Source organism: Motacilla alba, chromosome 25 (assembly GCF_015832195.1).
Source record: "Motacilla alba alba isolate MOTALB_02 chromosome 25, Motacilla_alba_V1.0_pri, whole genome shotgun sequence".
NCBI classification, from domain to species: Eukaryota; Metazoa; Chordata; class Aves; order Passeriformes; family Motacillidae; genus Motacilla; species Motacilla alba.
Window position 1 is genome coordinate 1047115 of NC_052040.1, and position 18683 is coordinate 1065797.

At 54.1% G+C, this 18683-nt stretch overlaps 2 protein-coding genes across 2 annotated transcripts in view; one reads left to right on the top strand and one right to left on the bottom strand.

Annotated features, from left to right (window-relative positions):
* Positions 1–3585: 3585 nt before the first annotated feature.
* On the bottom strand, positions 3586–7522 carry TMEM79 (transmembrane protein 79). The gene is made up of 4 exons (XM_038161938.1): positions 7414–7522; positions 5735–6574; positions 4741–4954; positions 3586–4593 (listed from the first exon to the last, which is right to left on the bottom strand). The coding sequence occupies exons 2-4, from the start codon at positions 6462–6464 to the stop codon at positions 4389–4391; spliced, it is 1149 nt and encodes a 382-aa protein (XP_038017866.1). The 5' UTR covers positions 6465–6574; positions 7414–7522; the 3' UTR covers positions 3586–4388.
* Positions 7523–8281: 759 nt separating this feature from the next.
* Positions 8282–18683, top strand: part of SMG5 (SMG5 nonsense mediated mRNA decay factor) — a 29754-nt gene continuing 19352 nt past the window's right edge. The window contains exons 1-4 of the mRNA XM_038161970.1: positions 8282–8489; positions 14552–14650; positions 15245–15368; positions 15915–16071. Coding sequence (XP_038017898.1) covers positions 8413–8489; positions 14552–14650; positions 15245–15368; positions 15915–16071 — 457 coding nt within the window. The 5' untranslated portion in view covers positions 8282–8412. The remainder of the gene's footprint in view (positions 8490–14551; positions 14651–15244; positions 15369–15914; positions 16072–18683) is intronic.

The window sequence follows — 18683 nt, forward strand, 5'->3', positions numbered from 1 at the left end:
TGGGCTCTGGCAACGGGAAGATGTGTCTGTGTAGGAATGTGCCCTCTATGGACAGAGGGACAGAACCTTTGTCCCCCAAAAAGGAAAGAGCCCAGAACTTTCTCCCGGTGATCAGGTAGAAAAATCACTGATGGGACCTTGGGGACTTCACCTCGAGTTTGGGGACAGCTAACTGGCCATGAGCCAAAAGGTCCTGCCTGGGCCATTGAGTAGAAAAGGACAGAACAAAGAAGCCAAATCGCTTTTGTGAGGTGTCTTTACCAGGAGCACAAGCCTGTGGCACCTGGATGGGTTTGAGTTTGTTATTTTGCCTTTATTAAACCTTTTTTGTTCCTGATGCTGTCACATCAGCCTCCTGCTCCTTTTATGCCTCCCAACAAATGCTGAGCTATTCTGGGGTGTAACGTTGGGGTGTTGAGAGCTCATCAGATCAGCTCAGAACCCCCAGGCAAAAATGTTATATATCTGTTACAGAAATCAGCATTGCTGCCACTCTCACTGCTCTGGGACAAAGCCTCGTGCAACTTCCAGCTTTCCAAACCAATTTAGGAGTACTTCTACTATCAATCCCCAGATTAATAATTTTTTTTTTAAAAGCAGAGCTGCATTTCTTAATGAAAACCATGTTACCAAGTTGTTGTTGATGGCTCTTGGGAGCAAACCTCGTGTTTTAGTTCAGGTTTTCACCATCTGCACAGGAGACAGGAGGACGCTGGAAGTGAAGCTGTATCTGGTGGCTGTGTGAGTTTATGACACCAGAGTGTATTTATCTGATGGGAATATGTGTTTACTTAACAACGAGCAGCTGCCAAATGGAGTGCTGTGGGTAATTGTGCTACAGATTTTAGCACTAATAAGGAAATAAGAGAGTTAGGAAGGAACTTAACCCTCGCTGTGATGTTATCTCAGTCTCTCCCTCACAATTCTGTTCCCATATATTCACCAAAAATCCTCTGTGTGACAAGCCACTGCAGAAATGCAAAATTCTGGGAGTGTTTTTGGAAAGTGCACCAGGTTTTCCTTGGAAGGGAACACACTGTCCACTGATTCTGCCATTTCACAGAACCTGACGATAGCTCACCACTGCAAAACTGAATTGTTTTCTGTTCTGCAGGTAAGAGGCAAAGGTGGAAGTGATTTTCCTCAGGTTTTTTTTTTTTTTTTTTCTCTAGTCCCTCAGGCCATCTAATAACACTCTTGTTCACATCTGGGGAAAGAAACTGCTCTGTGCTTCGGGCTGTGCCACAGCCCAAAGAGTTCAAACACTCACAGACTGCTTTGGGCTGGCAGAGACCTTAAAGATCACCCCCTTCCACCCCTTTGCCATGGGCAGGGACACCTTCCAATAGACCAGGCTGTTTCCAGTCCCTGAACACTTCCAAGGATGGGGTACACACAGCTTCTCTGGGCAACCTGTCCCAGGGCCTCGCCAGCCTCACAGGGAAAAATTCCTTCCCAATATCCCATCTATTGGGATCTATCCCCATCTATCCCCATCTATCCCTGCCCTCTGGCAGTGGGAAGCCAACGAGTGCCTTGTCCTGGCACTCCAGGCATTTGTCCCAAGTCCCTCTCCAGCTTTTTTGGAGCCCCTTTAAGCCCTGCAAGAGGCTTTAAGGTCTCCCCAGAGCCTTCTCTTCTCCAGGTGAGCACCCCCAGCTCTCCCAGCCTGTCTCCAGAGCAGAGGGGCAGCATCCCCCCCTTTACCTGCTGGGGGATCAGCCCAGGGCAGTGTTGCCTTTCTCTCTAAGGTTTCCACAGACAATTCCTGGAGCTGCGAGCTGAGAGGGCCCGGAAATGTGAGGAAATCAGACACTGGGATGGAAAGGCAAGAAAATTGGAATTACACGAGCCACGAGCAGCACGGTCCCTCCTGACCTGAGCAGGGCCAGCTCCCTGCTGCACTCCCTCTGTGCCAAGCAAATGATTTCCAGACAAAGCTTTCAAGTGGAGGTGTCCTGGGAGCACTCCCCAGCAGGGAATTAAATGTAGTTTTTGAAGCTGCTGAGCGAGTTGTTCTGTGCCAACTGGCCTCAGCACCTGGCAATGTAAATTAGATGTGTTCAGGAGCTGTGATTACAGCCACAGACTCCTGTCTCTGGTTTTACACAAAGCAAGACGTTATGGAGGCAACGCCGCATGACACAGTGAGGATTTGATTACCAAAAAGAGAAACAGTGGCTTGATACGTGGTTTTTTAAGCTTAGGGGTTTTTTTAAGTCCTAAGCAATTGATAGAAATCTTCTCTGCTGTATTTCAGGCCAGCTCAATCTCCTATCACGCGCCAAATTCTGGTGAGGTTACAGGTAGGGTTCGGTTTAGGTTTAGGGTTAGGTTAAGGTTAGGGTTAGGGTTACAGGTAGGGTTCGGTTTAGGTTTAGGGTTAGGTTAAGGTTAGGGTTAGGGTTACAGATAGGGTTCGGTTTAGGTTTAGGGTTAGGTTAAGGTTAGGGTTAGGGTTACAGGTAGGGTTCGGTTTAGGTTTAGGGTTAGGGTTAGGGTTAGGGTTAGGGTTTGGGTTAGGGTTAGGGTTAGGTTTAGGTTAGGGTTAGGGTTAGGTTTAGCATTTGGGTTAGGGTTAGGGTTAGGGTTAGGGTTAGGGTTAGGGTTAGGGTTAGGGTTAGGTTTAGCATTTGGGTTAGGGTTAGGGTTCGGTTTAGGTTTAGGGTTAGGTTAAGGTTAGGGTTAGGGTTACAGGTAGGGTTCAGTTTAGGTTTAGGGTTAGGTTAAGGTTAGGGTTAGGGTTACAGGTAGGGTTCGGTTTAGGTTTAGGTTAGGGTTAGGGTTTGGGTTAGGGTTAGGTTTAGGTTAGGGTTAGGGTTAGGTTTAGCATTTGGGTTAGGGTTAGGGTTCGGTTTAGGTTTAGGGTTAGGTTAAGGTTAGGGTTAGGGTTAGGGTTAGGGTTAGGGTTAGGGTTAGGGTTAGGGTTAGGGTTAGGTTTAGGTTAGGGTTAGGGTTAGGTTTAGCATTTGGGTTAGGGTTAGGGTTCGGTTTAGGTTTAGGGTTAGGTTAAGGTTAGGTCTGTGTCCCCTCTCGCTGTCCCCCCGCGTCCCCGGCTCCCGCTCCGCAGCGCTCCCTGCCGCCCGCCGGGAGCCACCAGCGCCCCTGCCGGCTGCGCCCGGAACTGCAGCGCAGGGGAGCGGGCTCAAAGACGGGACGGTAAAAATTGGTTTGAAACTGTTGGGAAATGGTTGGTAATTGTTAATCATGTAGCGTTAGTTTGGTTATTATATTGTAAAAGGTGTTAAAAGGGCAGTTATAAGAAATACGGTACTCAAGTTTTCACAAGAGAGTGAAGGTGGTTTTCACGTTGTTGTTTGTTTGCCTAGTTATACATACTCATACCAGTAAAGAAGTGTATGTATACCACTTTTCCCATATCTTTGACTGAAAGCCGTTTGATTTCAGAGTTCAAATCATTTAGAGGGAAGGCGGTCCCATTTTCCATTGCAGGGGAGGTTCTTGCCTTCCTTGATGGACACCTGGCTTTCAAAGCAAGACATCTCCCCTGACACAGCTTCACTGCAGTCCCTCAGCTCCTCGATTCCCCTTCTCTGGTTGGGGTGGGCTGTTTCTGTGATCCAGGATGGGAGGTGGGACAAGCCAGACACCTGGCAGATCTGGAGCTGGAGTGGCTTTTTAACAGCTTTGGGTCACGACTGAGAATCGAGGCCGTCTGACACGCCACTCCCAGGGGTCCATCAAGGGGCTCAGCACCCATCCTGGGGAGGACTGGCCATCCCTAGCCCTCGGCAGTGGCAATCCTGGTGCCGTGTCACCCATCCCAGCTCCTCCCTGCAGCCTTCCCCGGGGAGGGCTTCCTCCCTCCTGTCCAACTGCTTTGTGAACTGGGTGCTGAACCTCCACCAGGAGGAAGAGGAGGGACAAACGGGGTGAGACTGGACCCAGGAGTGGGAGGCAGGGCTGGGAGAGGGACAGTCTGGTGGGAAACATTTTTTTTTCCCTCTTGGAAACATAATTTTGAGGCTGTAGGCATAATTCTGTAGGCAAAGCTCTGAGTCATTCTGTGGGGAATTTAACTCACCCTCTGCAAACCAGACACAGAGCTTCTTGGCAAGGGCTTTATTGGGCAAAGCTGGCTCCAGCAGGAGGGGAAGCAAATCCCACCCATTCCCAGGGAAGAGGGCTCGCTGCATCCTGCCGTGGACCTCGTTCACCTTCCAGCAGGAGTCTCCCGGTGTGCGCAGCGTTTGCAACCTGCTTCTGTGGGCCCAGCAAAACCTCCCGGTGTCCTGGCAGGGAGCAGGGGCCCAGCTGGACCTGCCAGCACCCCTGTGCTGGGTGCAAGGGGTGCAGGAGTCCTGTGCAAGGACTCTTGGGGCAGGGCACGAAGGAGGGCTCACACCCGTGGGGTCCAGGCACCTCCCTCAGCCCCAGTGTCTCAGTTTCCCTCGGCTCTCCTTGGAGCGGCCCTCGGGCGTCGGCGCTGCCACGGAGAGGAGGTTCTCGGGCTCCAGGACGAACATGCCATACAGGTTCCAGAGCAGCATGGCCAGGAGCGGCAGGAAGGTCATGCTGAAGCCAAAGGCACGGAAGGAGCGGCCGATGGCATAGGACATCCAGAAGATCAACCTGGAGAAGGCAGAGGGCACGGGCTCAGCCAGGGTGATGCTGTGGGGCATCTGACCAGTGAGGATTCCACAGGAGTTTGCTCCAAGGGATGGTGTTGGCTGCCACTGAGTGAGCCCAAGAGCAGCCTGGGGTGAGGGAGCCACTTACCGGGAGATGGCGAAGAGCCCTGTGAGCAGTGGGATGAGCTTGAGGAGCTCCTGCGGGAGGTAGGTGGCCAGCACGGCCATGTTGAAGAAGTAGAGGATGAAGAGGTGCACGGACTGGGAGACGTAAGTGCGGTGGATCTCCACCTCCCGGTGGAGCTCGCCAAAGGGCTCCAGGGCAGAGGAGCAGAGGCGGGAGATGCCGCTGACGATCATTCCTGAGGGACAAAGAGAGGGGCTCAGTGTGCCCAGAGGAGCCATGGTGAGGTTTAGGGAGCACCAGGAGGGGAGAAAAGCTCCCAATCGGCTGCTCCTCCTGCTGACGATCATTCCTGAGGGACAAAGAGAGGGGCTCAGTGTGCCCAGAGGAGCCGCGGTGAGGTTTAGGGAGCACCAGGAGGGGAGAAAAGCTCCCAATCTGCTGCTCCTCCTGCTGACGATCATTCCTGAGGGACAAAGAGAGGGGCTCAGTGTGCCCAGAGGAGCCGCAGTGAGGTTTAGGGAGCACCAGGAGGGGAGAAAAGCTCCCAATCTGCTGCTCCTCCTGCTGACGATCATTCCTGAGGGACAAAGAGAGGGGCTCAGTGTGCCCAGAGGAGCCACGGTGAGGTTTAGGGAGCACCAGGAGGGGAGAAAAGCTCCCAATCTGCTGCTCCTCCTGCTGACGATCATTCCTGAGGGACAAAGAGAGGGGCTCAGTGTGCCCAGAGGAGCCACGGTGAGGTTTAGGGAGCACCAGGAGGGGAGAAAAGCTCCCAATCTGCTGCTCCTCCTGCTGACGATCATTCCTGAGGGACAAAGAGAGGGGCTCAGTGTGCCCAGAGGAGCCACGGTGAGGTTTAGGGAGCACCAGGAGGGGAGAAAAGCTCCCAATCGGCTGCTCCTGGTGGGAGCAACAGAGCCACAAAGAGCTCAGCCCCAGCTCTGCTCCTGCAGCCCCCAGGGCTCGTGCAGCCCGGAGCAGGAGCCAAGCTCTCACACCCAAGCCCGTGGCTCACCCAGCACGATGGGGAAGGTGGCGAAGGTGGCGCAGCGCAGCGTGTAGACCAGGCGGGCGCTGACGGTGGGCAGCAGCGGGGCGTCGAAGGGCAGGAAGATGTAGGCTCCGTAGATGAGGCAAGGGCAGAGGAGCAGGGCCCCTGCCACCGATGCCACGGCCTTGAGGTTATCGGCGCCGCAGTCCCCGGCGCACGGGCACTGTGCCCCCTCAGCCGGGGGCTTGGCCACGCGCCCCTCAAAGCCCAGTGGGTTCCGGTAGCGCGAGGGGCCGAGGGGGAGGAAGACCTGCTTGTGGTGGAGGCTGCTGGGTCTGTCACTGGGGGGGACACTGGGGGCAACGTCCCCCCTGCCCTCCTCCCGGGCCCACGGGGTCGGGGGCTGCTTCTGCTTGAAGGGGCTCTGCTCGATGCACTGCGGGTCGATGGGCACGAAGACGTGGGCTGCCATCACAGGCAGCTGGGGGACTTCCTCATCTTCGGCCTCAGCTGTGGGGCAGGTGGGAACAGCTTCCTCCAGGTCTTCATGGCCCCCCTCAGGACTCGAGCGCTTCTTTGTCTCCACGAGCTCCGGCTGGCCGCGGGCGTTGTGCTGACTCTGGTCCCATGGCAGGGTGGCATCAGGGTCTCCAAGGTGTTCATCTGGGGCTGGTGGCACCTTGTCCAGGGCCACCTTCCCCAGCTCCAGCAGAGCCACCTCCTCAGGGGGCAGGACAGGGTCTGCAGCAGCCATGAGAGAGTCCAGTTCCACACTGCCAGGAACACAGCTGGGAGCTGGTAGCACTGCTGCCTGCACTTGTGGTGTTCAGAAGGGACAAAGTTCCTGTCCTTTCTGCTTTCAGCCTGGGCCAGGAGAAAGGAGACAGATAAATTTACATCAGAAATGAAAGGTTTGGGGTCACGCGCACGACCCCAGTTACAAAGTGGGAGCAAACTGACACCCCTGGAGCCCCCACCACCCACCTGTCCTGGCACTAGGAGGGGAAAGCAGTGCCTGGTGTGTGCTCTGGCCCCGGGCAGCGGGGTCAGGTCCTGTCCTGGGAGGGGTAAACCCTGGAGGTGCAGGTCTGGCTGCCAAACGGGGCAGCCTGGGAATTGCTCCCCCCGCTGCACGAACATCCTGGGGGTTCTGGCTGGGCACAGCCTGGATGATACAGCAGGCTCATCGGCGGCTCCCTCCTGAACCAGGACCAGCCAAGCCCTGGGGAGAGGGGACCTAGCTGCTTCCCCGAACCGTGGCTACGGCTTGGTTCAGGTTTGCTTGCAGCCTCTTGTAGCTGAGAGTGACTTGGGGTGGGCAAAAGGGGCTGCTGGGCGCCCTTCCATGGGTGCAGGAGGTACAGGGATGTTGTTACCCTTTAGGGGAACCCCGTCTCTTGGTCGCGGGTGTTCCGCCTGTCTCCTGCAATGAACATCGTTCCTCCCCTCCTCTCAGCACATTCATCCCTGCACCCCTCCGGAGCCCTGGCCCGGCCACAGGCGTGGGGAAACTGAGGCACGGAGCCGCTCGGGGCTTCCTCCGAGCTCCACGCACGAAAGCAGGGCTGAAACATCTCCCCGGGCCTCCCGCACCTCCAGCGCCCCATCCCGGAGCCCAGCCCCTCGGGCAGCCCCCAGCCCCTCGGGCAGCCCCCAGCCCCGCTTCCCCCGCGGGCAGCACCTCCCCTGGCTGCGGCACTCACTCGGGCACAGGCCGGGGGCCATGGGGGCAGCTCCGCGGGACCCTGCGCGATTCCAGCGCTCTCCCGGCCGCCTCTCCGCCTCAAACCGGCCCAACCGGCTCAGGTGGGGCGGGCGGAGGGGCGGGCGCTTCGCCGTCCCAGCCCGGCCGTGGCCGGCGGGGGGAAGCGGGCCGGGCCCCGGCGCTGTGCCCGGTGAGACCCCCGGATCCCGCTCGGGGTGTGCCAAGTTAAAAGAGCTCTCCAAACACACACAGGGTTTAAAAAGGAGACAGACGAGTCAGTCCTTGTTATCCCGCGAGGGTGCGAGGCGGAGTTTCCCACAAATCGAGAGCACTGAGGGTAACACGAGGTTACACCTTTTAGACGGTAAAATTTACATTGACCCGTCCACCTAAAAAACATTTATGCAGCGTAAACTAACAAGGCTGGAAATACCGAGTCTTTTTTTTTTTATTTTATTGAGCAACTGTTCTTACAGAAGCTATGCGCCGGCACAGTTATATTTACAAAAGGTGAGAAGCTTCAGCTCGCAGACACCACAGGGCGAGCCGCGGCCTCACAGGACCCGCCCGGCACCCCCGGCACAGCGGGATCCAAGAGCGCGGGGGGATTCCTGCACCGTTCCCCCTCACAGCCGGGGGGGAGCTATGCTCCAGCCCTCGAGCAGGGCAGGGGGACCGCCCCGGCACTGGGCCCCGCGGGCTGAGGCGGCCGCCGCCGTGTTGCCAGCACCGAGTGCGGGCGTCCCGCGGGCTGAGGCGGCCGCCGCCATGTTGCCAGCACCGAGTGCGGGCGTCTCGCGCGCGGCTCGGCTCTCGCGAGGCTCTCGCGCCCCCGCCGCCGCCCTGCCCGGCGCCGCCGCCGCCGCGGGAAATCTCGCGAGAGCAGCGAGGGAACAGGGGGCAGCCATGGCGGCCGAGCGGGCCCGGGGGCGGCGGCGGCGGCGGCGCGGGCGGTGCTGAGGGGCCGCGGGGCCGGGCCGGGCCCGCCGCGGGCGCCATGAGCCAGGGTGGCGGCGCCGCCGGCGAGAGCGGCGAGCCGGAGGCCAAGGTGCTGCACACCAAGCGGCTGTACCGGTGAGGAGAGGGGCCGGAGGGGATGGAGTGGCCGAGAAGGGGAGGGGGCCGGGGGACGCTGGAGGAGCCGGGGTCGGGAAGGGGCCGGGGCGGCCACGGGTGAGGCTGGGGAGGGCCAGCGCCGAGGGGGTCGGGGGGTTACTCAGGGGGACGGGGAAGGATCTGGCGAGGGAGGGTAACAGGGGGTGCCCGAGGAGAGTAGAGGGAGAATGGGGCCGGGCAGGGTCCGGCGGGGACTGGGGGTGACGGGAGGAGAGGGGATTGGGGCGGGGGAGGTTGGGCCAGGCTGGGGAGGACCAGGGTGAAGGAGTTGGCGAGATGCAGGGAGGATGGAAGGAAGGGAGATGGAGGAGTTGTCAGGGAAGGATTCGGGGGATTGGGGAAGGAGATGGTGGAATTGGGGTAACAGCAGGGATGGACGGGGTAGGGGGGGCTCTTGAATCCGGGGGAGACTGGGGGAACGAGGGCATAGGGGATCGGAGGGATGTTCAGAGAAGATGGGGAAAGGAGATGATGGAATTTAGGGAAGATGGAAGTGAAGATGTGGGGAAATCCAGGGAAGGGATGCAGTGCAAAGGGAGAGAAGGAGGAGGTTTAGGGAAGACCAGGGAAAGGGAAGGTGGGGAACGGAGTTGTATGAGATCCAGAGGGGATAAGCAATACGTGGAGGGGCTCCACTGGGGAAAAGGAGTCTGGTGGCTCCAGGGCAGGTGAATCAGACCAAGGGACTGCGGGAGATCCAGGCCAGATGGCAGAATGCAGAGATGAGGGAAGGAGATAGGTGGGAGAGCAGGAAGGGGGTCAGGGGTAAGGGGACACCCAGGATGATGAGTAAGGACATGGGAGGTGGAAGAAGGAGTTCTGTAGGATTCAGGGAGAATGATGGGGGCTGAGTGGGACGGAGTTGTTGGGATGCAGTAGGATAAGGGTGAGATGTGGGGTCATCCAGGGAGAGGGGGGTTGGAAAGGATGGCTGACTTTGGCAGTAGGCAGGGATTATGAGCTGGGGCACTTTGCTGTTGTGTGGAGGGCAGCACAGCTCCGGCTGCTGATCTTTCCAGTTAAGCACCCCCTGGGACTCTGGTCCCACATTTCCACACCACGCATTGGGAACGGCATCAGAGAGCAGGACTGGGGCACTCCTACAGGCCTTGGTGAGCTCAGGCCCCCTCTGCTCTGCTCCTGACTTGTTTTGTGAGGGCAGTGCAGAAATCGTTCCCTTCTGGCTCAGGTTCTCTGAGTTCCAGCAGCAGCTCTGGGTCTCAAAGATGAGCAAAGCGATGGAGACAAGAGATGAATTTTACATGGGGGGGTGTCTGTTTCTTTTTGTCTTGATGACATTGGCTGTGTCCTTGCGCCTCGTGGGACCTCTGCAGCAGGGCAGGGTTTTGCCTCCCCACCAGTACCTGCAGGTTTGGGTGGTGGTTATTTCCCTTTCCACAATGTGCTTGGTGCGAGCTCCTTGCTGCACTTAGGGGGTTCAGGGGGTTCAGGTTTATTGGTGTGAGGTCAGAAGCAGGGCTCATTGTGATGGAGGTCTGGGCTGCATGGTCCTGCCCGGAGCACCTCGGGCTGGGGAGCTCTGTGTCTGCTGCTGCCACACCTGCAGTGATCTCCACCACGTCAGCTGGAGCAGCAGAGCAGCCGTGCCTGCCCGAGGAGTGTGGGCCAGGCCTGGAGAGGATGTGGAGCCTGCGTGTGCTGCTGCCTGCAAAACAGAACGGGTTTTGTTGGAACCATCCCTGTCGTGGTGCTGTTCTGCTTTGTTTCCCTGGTGCTGCTCAGCTCATCTGTCTAGTGGAACCTCACGTTCTGCTGCAGCCGGCCTGTGGCCAGATGAGGGATTGTCATCCTTGCAAAGGAGGGGTTGTTTTCTGTTTGAATTTTTGTAGCAGAGTAAGGTGTGTGGTTGCTCTAGAGCGTTTTTACAGCAGAAAAAGAACCACCCTCCTCCTGCAGGGACGGCTCTTTAGCAGGGAGGAAGCATTGTGATTTTAGCGCGGGATTTATAGTGCCTGCAGTGGCCACAAATTTCCGTCTCTGTAGCTGACAGTTCTCCGAGCAGGTTCCCACCTTAACAGTCTCCTGCCAGTTCTCTGTTCAGCCTGAAGTGGGAGTTTCCTGCCCCCCAAGCAGCCCCGCTGTGTGCTGGCTGTGGCCTGAGAGCTCACGACTGTCACACTAAGTGGCGCCTTTGAGTCACAGACGCGTGAACGCCACAGTCCCAGCTCTGAGCTGCCATCCCATGGGATCATCAGCCTGTTATCAGCCTGTGGGAGCTGAGCTCAGGTCTCCAAGGTCCTTGGCAGCGTGTTGGCTGTCAGGGCGTCCTTTCAGAGATGAGGGTGCCCGTTGCTGCTCATTGATCTTTTCCAAGTCTTCCTAGATTGACAGAGATGCTTGAGCGTGTCCACAGGAGGGCAACGAGGCTGCTGAGGGGCTTGGAACACAAGCCATGTGTGACAAGAACGGCTGAGGGAGCTGGGGGTGTTCAGCCTGGAGAAAAGGAGACTCAGAGGTGACCTTATCATTCTCCTCAGCTTCCTGAAGGGGGGCTGTGCTGAGCTGGGGTCGCTCTCTTTCTCCGGGCAGCGACAGAACAAGAGGACGCAGTCTCAACTGCGCCAAGGGAGATCCAGGCTGGAATTGAGGAGGAAGTTTTTCACAGAAAGAGTGGGCAAATACTGGAATCATCTGCCCAGGGAGGTGGTGGAGTCACCATCCCTGGATGTCTTTAAAAAAAGACTGGATGTGGCACTTGGCACCATGATCTAGTTGAGGTCTTGCAACATGTGTTGAACTCGATGATCTTAAAGGTCTCTTCCAACCTAGAAATTCTGTGATTCTGTGACAGTTCCCAGCTTTCACCTTGGAATGTGGCAGCTGCATTGTCATGGGTGTGCTTTTACAATGCAGAAGGTGACCAGGTTTATTTTGCAGGTTTCTGGGTAACCATTAGCTCGTGGACTCAGTGCTGCTGTTCCTGTGTGATTTGTGGACTGACACATGCCAGAGCAGAGCTAAATGACTTGCAGGTCTTTTCTCTTAATAATGTCTTACTCCTCAGACACTGTGGCTCTTAGTGATGGCCTAAATAAAGAAACAGAGGGGACAAATAATTCTCCCTGCTGTCCTGCTCCATCCCGGGCTGTTAATCACATGGAGGAAGAGGGACAGATCAGTGTCTGTGTGGCTCGAGAGGACTTGGCATTGGCCTGTTTCCACCCTGCTTGGCACCATGTGCTGTATTTGTTTCTTTTAATAGACTGGCATCTGATGTGCCTCTTTTGTGGCTCTGATTGCTGTCTGAAAGCAGCCTTTAAACACAGCAGGTAGAAAAATGGATCCTGGGACAGGATTCGTGCTCTTAACTGCTAGGGAAAGTTCAACCCGTGGTCTTGGGCCTGTGAGGGCACAGATGCTGAAGTGCATTTCCAGCAGTGCATGGTCCATAGCACCTGTGTTGGTGTTTCCCAGCATTTCTGGAGTGAGGCTGGCTCCTGTCCCTTTTGTCCTCACTGAGTCCTCTTTCCTCAGTACCACCTGGCAGGGAATCACCAGCTGTCCCAGATTCTGCTCTGCTCCTGCCTCCTTCTCTTCCAGCAGCACCATAGGGCCTGTGTGGATGTGGACAGGGCAGTGTTTCAGCTGGGGCCTCCCTTGGGGCTGATGAACCACATCCCAGTGTGTCAGCCTTGCTGCTCTCTGCTCACGAGCTCTGAAACGCTGAAAGACCAGCAGAAATACCAACTGTGTGCATGTGCCCATCCATGAAAAAATAAGGTTGTATGGCAGATGCCCTCTGGGCCACCTTGAGGGGAAGGTGATATCCTTCTGTCCCCAGAAGGAAACTTTTCTGTACTCCTCATCTGGCAGGCCACTGGGATAGTTTCTCACACTGGCTGTCATGGACTCGTGCACTTGTTCCAGGCGCACACAGCTGAGATTTGTTGCTCACAGGATGTTATTTTATAGCTGCTTTACTGCCTACCCAATTATTGTAGTTTTCCTCTTGTTCTCTCTGGGAATCAAATGAACCAGCAGTTCCTCTTTCCTCTGGTCACCCTTCGCAGAGGAAGCCAGGCAGCTCCTGGTGTGCTGGAAGGGACTTTGGGAGCCACAGTGAGGACAGCAGTCCCAGGCTGCAGTAAGGACATGTGCACTGCCTGTGCTTTGTGGGGTTCTGTGGTGGGGAAGCTAAACTGGGGGGCTTTTTGGATTGTCCCAGCCCCAATATGAGCTTGCGTGGACGCTGCACACTCAGCGCCTGTTACCTGTAAACCAAAATGTATTTTATTTGCTTCTTTCCTTGCTATGAGGGTAGGAAGCTGTCAGAGTTTGCAAACGCCCTGCAGGCCATATGAGAAAGAGGAGGAGGGGCTGGATGTCAAGAATGTAACAGGATTTTTTTGTGTGATTCTTATATCTTCTTGGTTTTCTTCATGATTATTCAGTAAGGAGTTGGTTCAAGTCTGTGGTGTTCTGCTCTCCCAAGGCATTGCATGAGATGCTTCTGTTCCCCGTGCTTCCCTTTTCCTGTCAGTTTCTGAGGTTCCTGGAAACAAGTGAGATTTCTTTACCTTGAGTGAGAGGCTTTCTGTGGCATAGCAGGAGATGGGGCATTTTCTCTGTGAGCTCTGGAATGTCCTGGGCCTTTTTTCAGGGAGGTTCCTTTGGGTGTAGTGAGTTTGTGAAGAGAGATTTGCCTTGCTGGGAAGGTGCTGGCATGGGAAACTGTTGGTTACTTTGCAGTAACATCTTTAGTTTTCAAGGAAGTGGTGATGGCCTCCCAAAACTTGGGCTTGCAGGCTTTGGGGGTGCCCTGTGCTCCATTTGTCCACCCTCAGTGCAGGAGTAGCTCAGTCACTGTGTGATGGGGGAGCTCCCGACCTGCAGGTGATGGGGATTTTGGGAGGGTGCTGCAGCACCTCTCTGCTCTGCTTGGCAGGAGTTTGCTCTGCTCCTGCCTACTTTTGTGTTCATGGTTGTCTTCAGCTCCTTGCTCCAGCAGCTCTTGGTGGGACAGGGATTGGAGCAAGTGAGGAGTGACAATGGGTGGGATCAATACAAAGCTGAAGGGGAGAACAAGTGGGGTTTGGTAGCTGATGGCTTGGGAGATGTACTGCTTAAAGAAGAGCTGGGGAAAGTTAACTTCAGGAGAAGGTTTGGTGACCTCAGATACAGGTGGAGCAAAGGCAGGGAGGCTGGAGGTGACCTCTTGTGTGGGAAGGGTTGATGGTTATTGTGCTTTATTGAGCTGTCCCTGAGCTGTTGATGAGCTTCAGCACTAATGGTGCTCAAAGTCCTGCAGCGTTCAGAACTGTGGTGTGATTTGTTCACTGCTACAAACTTTGGAGTGCTCGAGATTTACACACAGTGTGGGATTCTTCCTCCAGGACGGGGGTCATGGGCAATGATTCACCAAAGTACTTTTTTGCACGGCTCAGAGGTTTGGAGGTTGCTTGCTCTGTCTTTCGGCTGGCTTTGAAAAACCTTGGGTTGGGTTTGAATATCTGTTACCTGTCATTGAGGGAACTTTAGGGGTTCAACCAGTGAATCCCTGTAATGAAGATTTCTGGAAGTTTTGGCAAATGAGGGACTCGTGTTGCCTTCTTTCGTAGGCAGGTTGGTAAGAAAACAGATTAAAACAGCCCATCAAAACAGTAGCTTTTAGAATTCAATCCATTTTTTAAAATCACAGAGTTTAAGACATTTAAATTAGTCTGAGTGTAGGTATAGCAGGTTTAATTGCTGAGGTTGCCAGCGAGTCCAGAGCCATTTCTGATTTTGCAGCTGTAGCAATAACTGACATATTTGATCAGACAGGCAGCGGTAAGTGGTGATTAAACCACTGTTGTCCAGAAAAATGCCTGAAATGTGTGTAACTGCTTTTTTCTGCGTTCCATAACCTTCTCCAAAAAGAGTGCAAAAAGGAGATCAGTGACCGTGGTGTGCTGACAGTGGGACTAAACGGGCCAGTGTGGTTGTTTGCAGACACCTCTGATCTGCAGTGATCCCAGGTGACCTTCTCTCCTGAAACTCTTGGTTCTGTTCTCCCGCAGGGCAGTGGTCGAGGCCGTGCACCGGCTGGATCTCATCCTTGGCAATAAGGCAGCTTATCAGGATGTGTTCAAGCCAGAGAACATCAGCTTGAGGAACAAGTAAGTTGGGCAGCATGCTTGTGTTTTGTGTTTGGCCGGGGAAAATCCCTGTGAAGCAACACGTGGAGCTGTTGAACCTGAAGTTTTAATGTTTATTTGGTTTCTAGTGCACCTGTTGACCTGCGATCCTTCCAGGTTTTAGAAGCAGAGGCTGGATTTCAAACCTGTATTTGAGCAATGCCACCCATGGCTTTCCTGGATATCATTGATACAAATAAATTGTGTTGGCCAATTCTTCCCTTGTAATAAAAACTGTGGGGCAGAAGTTTCTTACACGCCTGTAAAATCTTTTATCAGGGGTTGGGGTTGCTGAGCAAGGAGGATTATTCTTCCTAACTTTTTCAGCTGCCAAGCCAATTCTTGTCATTACTGCACTTCAGGAAGTCACCGATGGCCAGCTGAGCCCAGAGGGCACTGCTTGAAGTATGTGGCTTTTCCTGGTGCTCTTGTGTGGGGTGATCCAGGCTGTACCATCACCAGATGGCCTGGCTCAGCCGTAGGAATGGATTTGGATTTTCCTCTCCTGTGCTTCTGTAGTGGCAGCTGTGTTTGAGGCTGCAGGACTCACTGCCAATGCTCTGCTCTCTGTCCCAGGCTGCGGGAGCTGTGTGTGAAGCTGATGTTCCTGCATCCAGTGGATTATGGAAGAAAAGCAGAAGAGCTGCTCTGGAGAAAGGTTTACTATGAAGTTATCCAGCTCATTAAAACAAATAAAAAGGCAGGTATCTATGCCTCTGGATGAGGCAAAGTTTAAAGCTTCATTCACTTGGAGAAGCTGTGGTCTGAGCCCAGGGTGGGGAGCTGGGCACTCTCAAATTCCTGAGGAGCTGCCCTGTGCCTTTGTCTGGCAGTGGGCAGTTAAGCACTAACGTGCTGTTGAGAGACCTGCCATTGCAGAGGGCATTCCAACAGAATTTGCTTATTTTTTGGGTTCCCCTTTTCATAAGACAGATCTCTGCAGGCAGAGTGATTGTTTCAAGAGGCCTTATCAGTGCTGATTGTTTTCACAGGAGTTGATCACTCCAAGATCCTCAGTGCTTTCTGATGCCATGAGCTCTCCTGGCTTTTCAGGGCTCTGGGTGCATTTAAGGTGCTCTAACCAGATATCTTTGTTTTTACAAGTAGTTCTCCTTGATGTTGACCCCCTACAGAGCTGAGCAAAACCAATTAGAGCTGAGCTACCACTGCCTTGCTTCACACTCAGTACAGCTAAGCCTAAACTCTGTCCTGGGCTGCATTAACGTGCTCCTTTTCCCTCTCCCAGCACATCCACAGCCGCAGCACCCTGGAGTGTGCCTACAGGACTCACCTGGTGGCTGGCATAGGATTCTACCAGCACCTCCTGCTCTACATCCAGTCCCATTACCAGCTGGAGTTGCAGTGCTGCATCGACTGGACACACGTGACAGACCCTCTCATAGGTTTGTGCTCGAGGTGTTTGGTTGTGGGCAAGGCTGAATCCCCCACAGGTGGCTTCCCCTTGCACTAGTCCACCTTTGTTTCAGCATTCAAGGGAATTTTTTTTCCCCCCCTGATTAGCAAGGTCTCTGTTTAGAACAGACTGTCCTGCTTTCTTTTCCATGGCACTTTTTCTTCTAAATAATAGTAAATTAGGGAAGACAGAAGGGTTTCTAAGAGAAAGAAAACAGTGTGAGAACATTCTTTAGTAAACGTGTCTGGTGACGGCAGATTTTTATGGAAAACTGAAGAGCACTGTTGGCTGTATAGAATATGTTTTAAAGTTTAGTTAAAACAGACAAACAGGGGAATAGGTTCTTGAAATCAACAGGTTTCTGTCAGTACATCCTATTCACTCGATGTAAGACTCTTCCTCCTTTTGGTGCCTCTTCTGCCTGTGCTCTCTTCACTGTGTGGCTTTTGAATCTTGCACTGAGAGCACAGGAAGGCCCCATAGCTCATGTTAGCTGGCCCGTGTGACCTCTGCATGGCCTTAGGTGCAGGGAAATCGGAGGTGTTGCACCTCTTAGAGGAGGAAGAATAAGAGTATTTACAGTCCTGAAACAGCTCAAGACTGCCTGTGCATTCACATCCTGGATTGTCCTGTAATGCTCTGTTCTCGTTTGCCTGGGGTTGTACTCAGTGGCCTCAGGGTACATTTTTCTGTTGTGGGGGTGTCCAGGGGAGAAATGGAGCCTTGGTTTTGTGAGCTGCATTAGCAAAGCTTCAACTGATGTGCTTAAGGTTGGCAGGGGACAGGCCAGCAGCTCCTGGCTAAGGGAAGTTAGTGTGTCTTCAGCAAAAGAAGGTTTAACTTGCTGGGATCCTGCTCTTAGTTCTGGGAAATGATGGTGTCACTGTTGGCTTCAAAACGTTGGTTGAAAAGGCAGATGTTCTTGGCAAGTGTTGCTTTTAGAAATGTATCTCAGCACTGCAGAATCAATAAATCCTCAATATGCACATTCCAGGTGGGTTTGTACCCTGAGGGGTGATTGCATGTGAAAGGCTCCCCTCGTTCAGGTTTCTTGGTGTGTTTGGGCCCTTCATTTAAAAGGATGCTGCAGGTGAGCACGGAACTGGAGAGCAGAGATGGAACTTTTGCCCATCCAGAAAAGATGGATCTGAAAGGATCTCATATAAACCACAGATGGGAGTGGGCACAGCTTTATGGTTATATGAATGGGAGCAAGAAGATTCAGAGCAAAAAAAGGGAGGGAGAGTCCAACAGTGTATGTGCTCACAGATTGAAGGCTGTGTATTTGTGCAGTGTGGCTTGGACAGCACCTCTTGGTAAGTGGGAGCAGCTCCTCACTGGTCACTGCAGCCTCCAGATTTCATGTCCACCCTGTTAGCCTCGGTCAGGAGGGAAGCAGAGTGCAGACTGGATCGGCCTTCAAGATCTTCTTTGGGGTTCCTGCTTGAGGGAACTGTGTCTTGCAGAAGGTGTGAGTCCTTGGCAGCAGGAGGACTGGGGCCAGCCTGGTGGCCCAGCAGCAGTGGGTGCTCTCTGGAGGGGAGGTGCAGGCACAGCAGCCTTTGCCTTCTGGTCTCTGGCTGAACTGTGGCCTGGATGTGCCCTTCCCAGGAACTGAGTCACGTTTGATGACTTCAGTTAGTTCAGATCAGCTGGCTGCAGCCTTCCTCTGTTGCTTTTGACACTTTCCACTGCTTGAATTGCTCTTTTTTATAAGTTTAGGGTAGAATATACAAGATTATTTCAGTGGAAAGGGACCTATGATTGTCCAAGCCAACTGCCTGAGCAACTCAGGGCTGACCAGGAGTTAAAACATGTTGTCAAGGACATTGCCCAAATGCCTCTTAAACACTGACAGGTCTGGGGCATTGACCAGCTCTCTAAGAATCCCATTCCAGGGTGTGACCACCCTCTAGTCAGGAGAGGCTTCCTCATGTCCAATCTAAATCTCCTTTGATGCATCTTTGAGCCATTTCCACGTGTTCTATCACTGGATGCCAAGAAGAGGAGACTGGCACCTTGCCCTCCTCAGGAAGCTGCAGAGAGCAATGAGGTGTCCCCCAGCCTCCTCTTCTCCAACTTGGACAAGCCTGAAGTCTGTGGCCTGGCATCCCAGGCTGTGCCTTCAGCCCTGTCAGCAGCTCAGTTGCCTTCTGAACCCACTGCAAAGGCATCGTTGTCCAGGGGCAGTTCTCCCTAACTGACTCTGCCTGCCCTGCCTGCAGCACAGATTTCTGTCCTGGCTTTTTCCTTGTTTAATTTCTTCCCTTTTTGGCCGGTCAGTCCTAAGTCTTGGTCCTGAGGCAATGAGTTTGTTTCCATCCTCGTTGTTGGAGAGGCTCTGTCCCCGTTGTGTGTTGGTGGCCAGTGCCAGTGCTCAGAGTTTGTTCTGGCTTCCAGGGGTGTGTGCCTGCTGCCATGAAGGCCTCATTAGCCATGCTAATGAAATCTGAACAGGTATTCCTTGTGTTCAGTGCTGAGTTAATGTGATCACACGATCATACGGACAGGAGTTGGCCTTTGTCCCCTCACATGAGGGCAGATGGAGCCAGGTCTCTGTGGCAGACCTTGTCCACATGGTGACAGTCATTTTTGTCAGTG

Excerpts from the sequence above, each read along its gene's own strand:
- TMEM79 (XM_038161938.1), bottom strand. The coding sequence starts at position 6,464 with ATGGCTGCTGCAGACCCTGTCCTGCCCCCTGAGGAGGTGGCTCTGCTG. Across the intron at positions 4,955-5,734 it reads CACCTTCCCCATCGTGCTGG|GAATGATCGTCAGCGGCATC; the intron begins GTGAGCCACGGG and ends TTTGTCCCTCAG. Across the intron at positions 4,594-4,740 it reads GGGCTCTTCGCCATCTCCCG|GTTGATCTTCTGGATGTCCT; the intron begins GTAAGTGGCTCC and ends TGCCTTCTCCAG.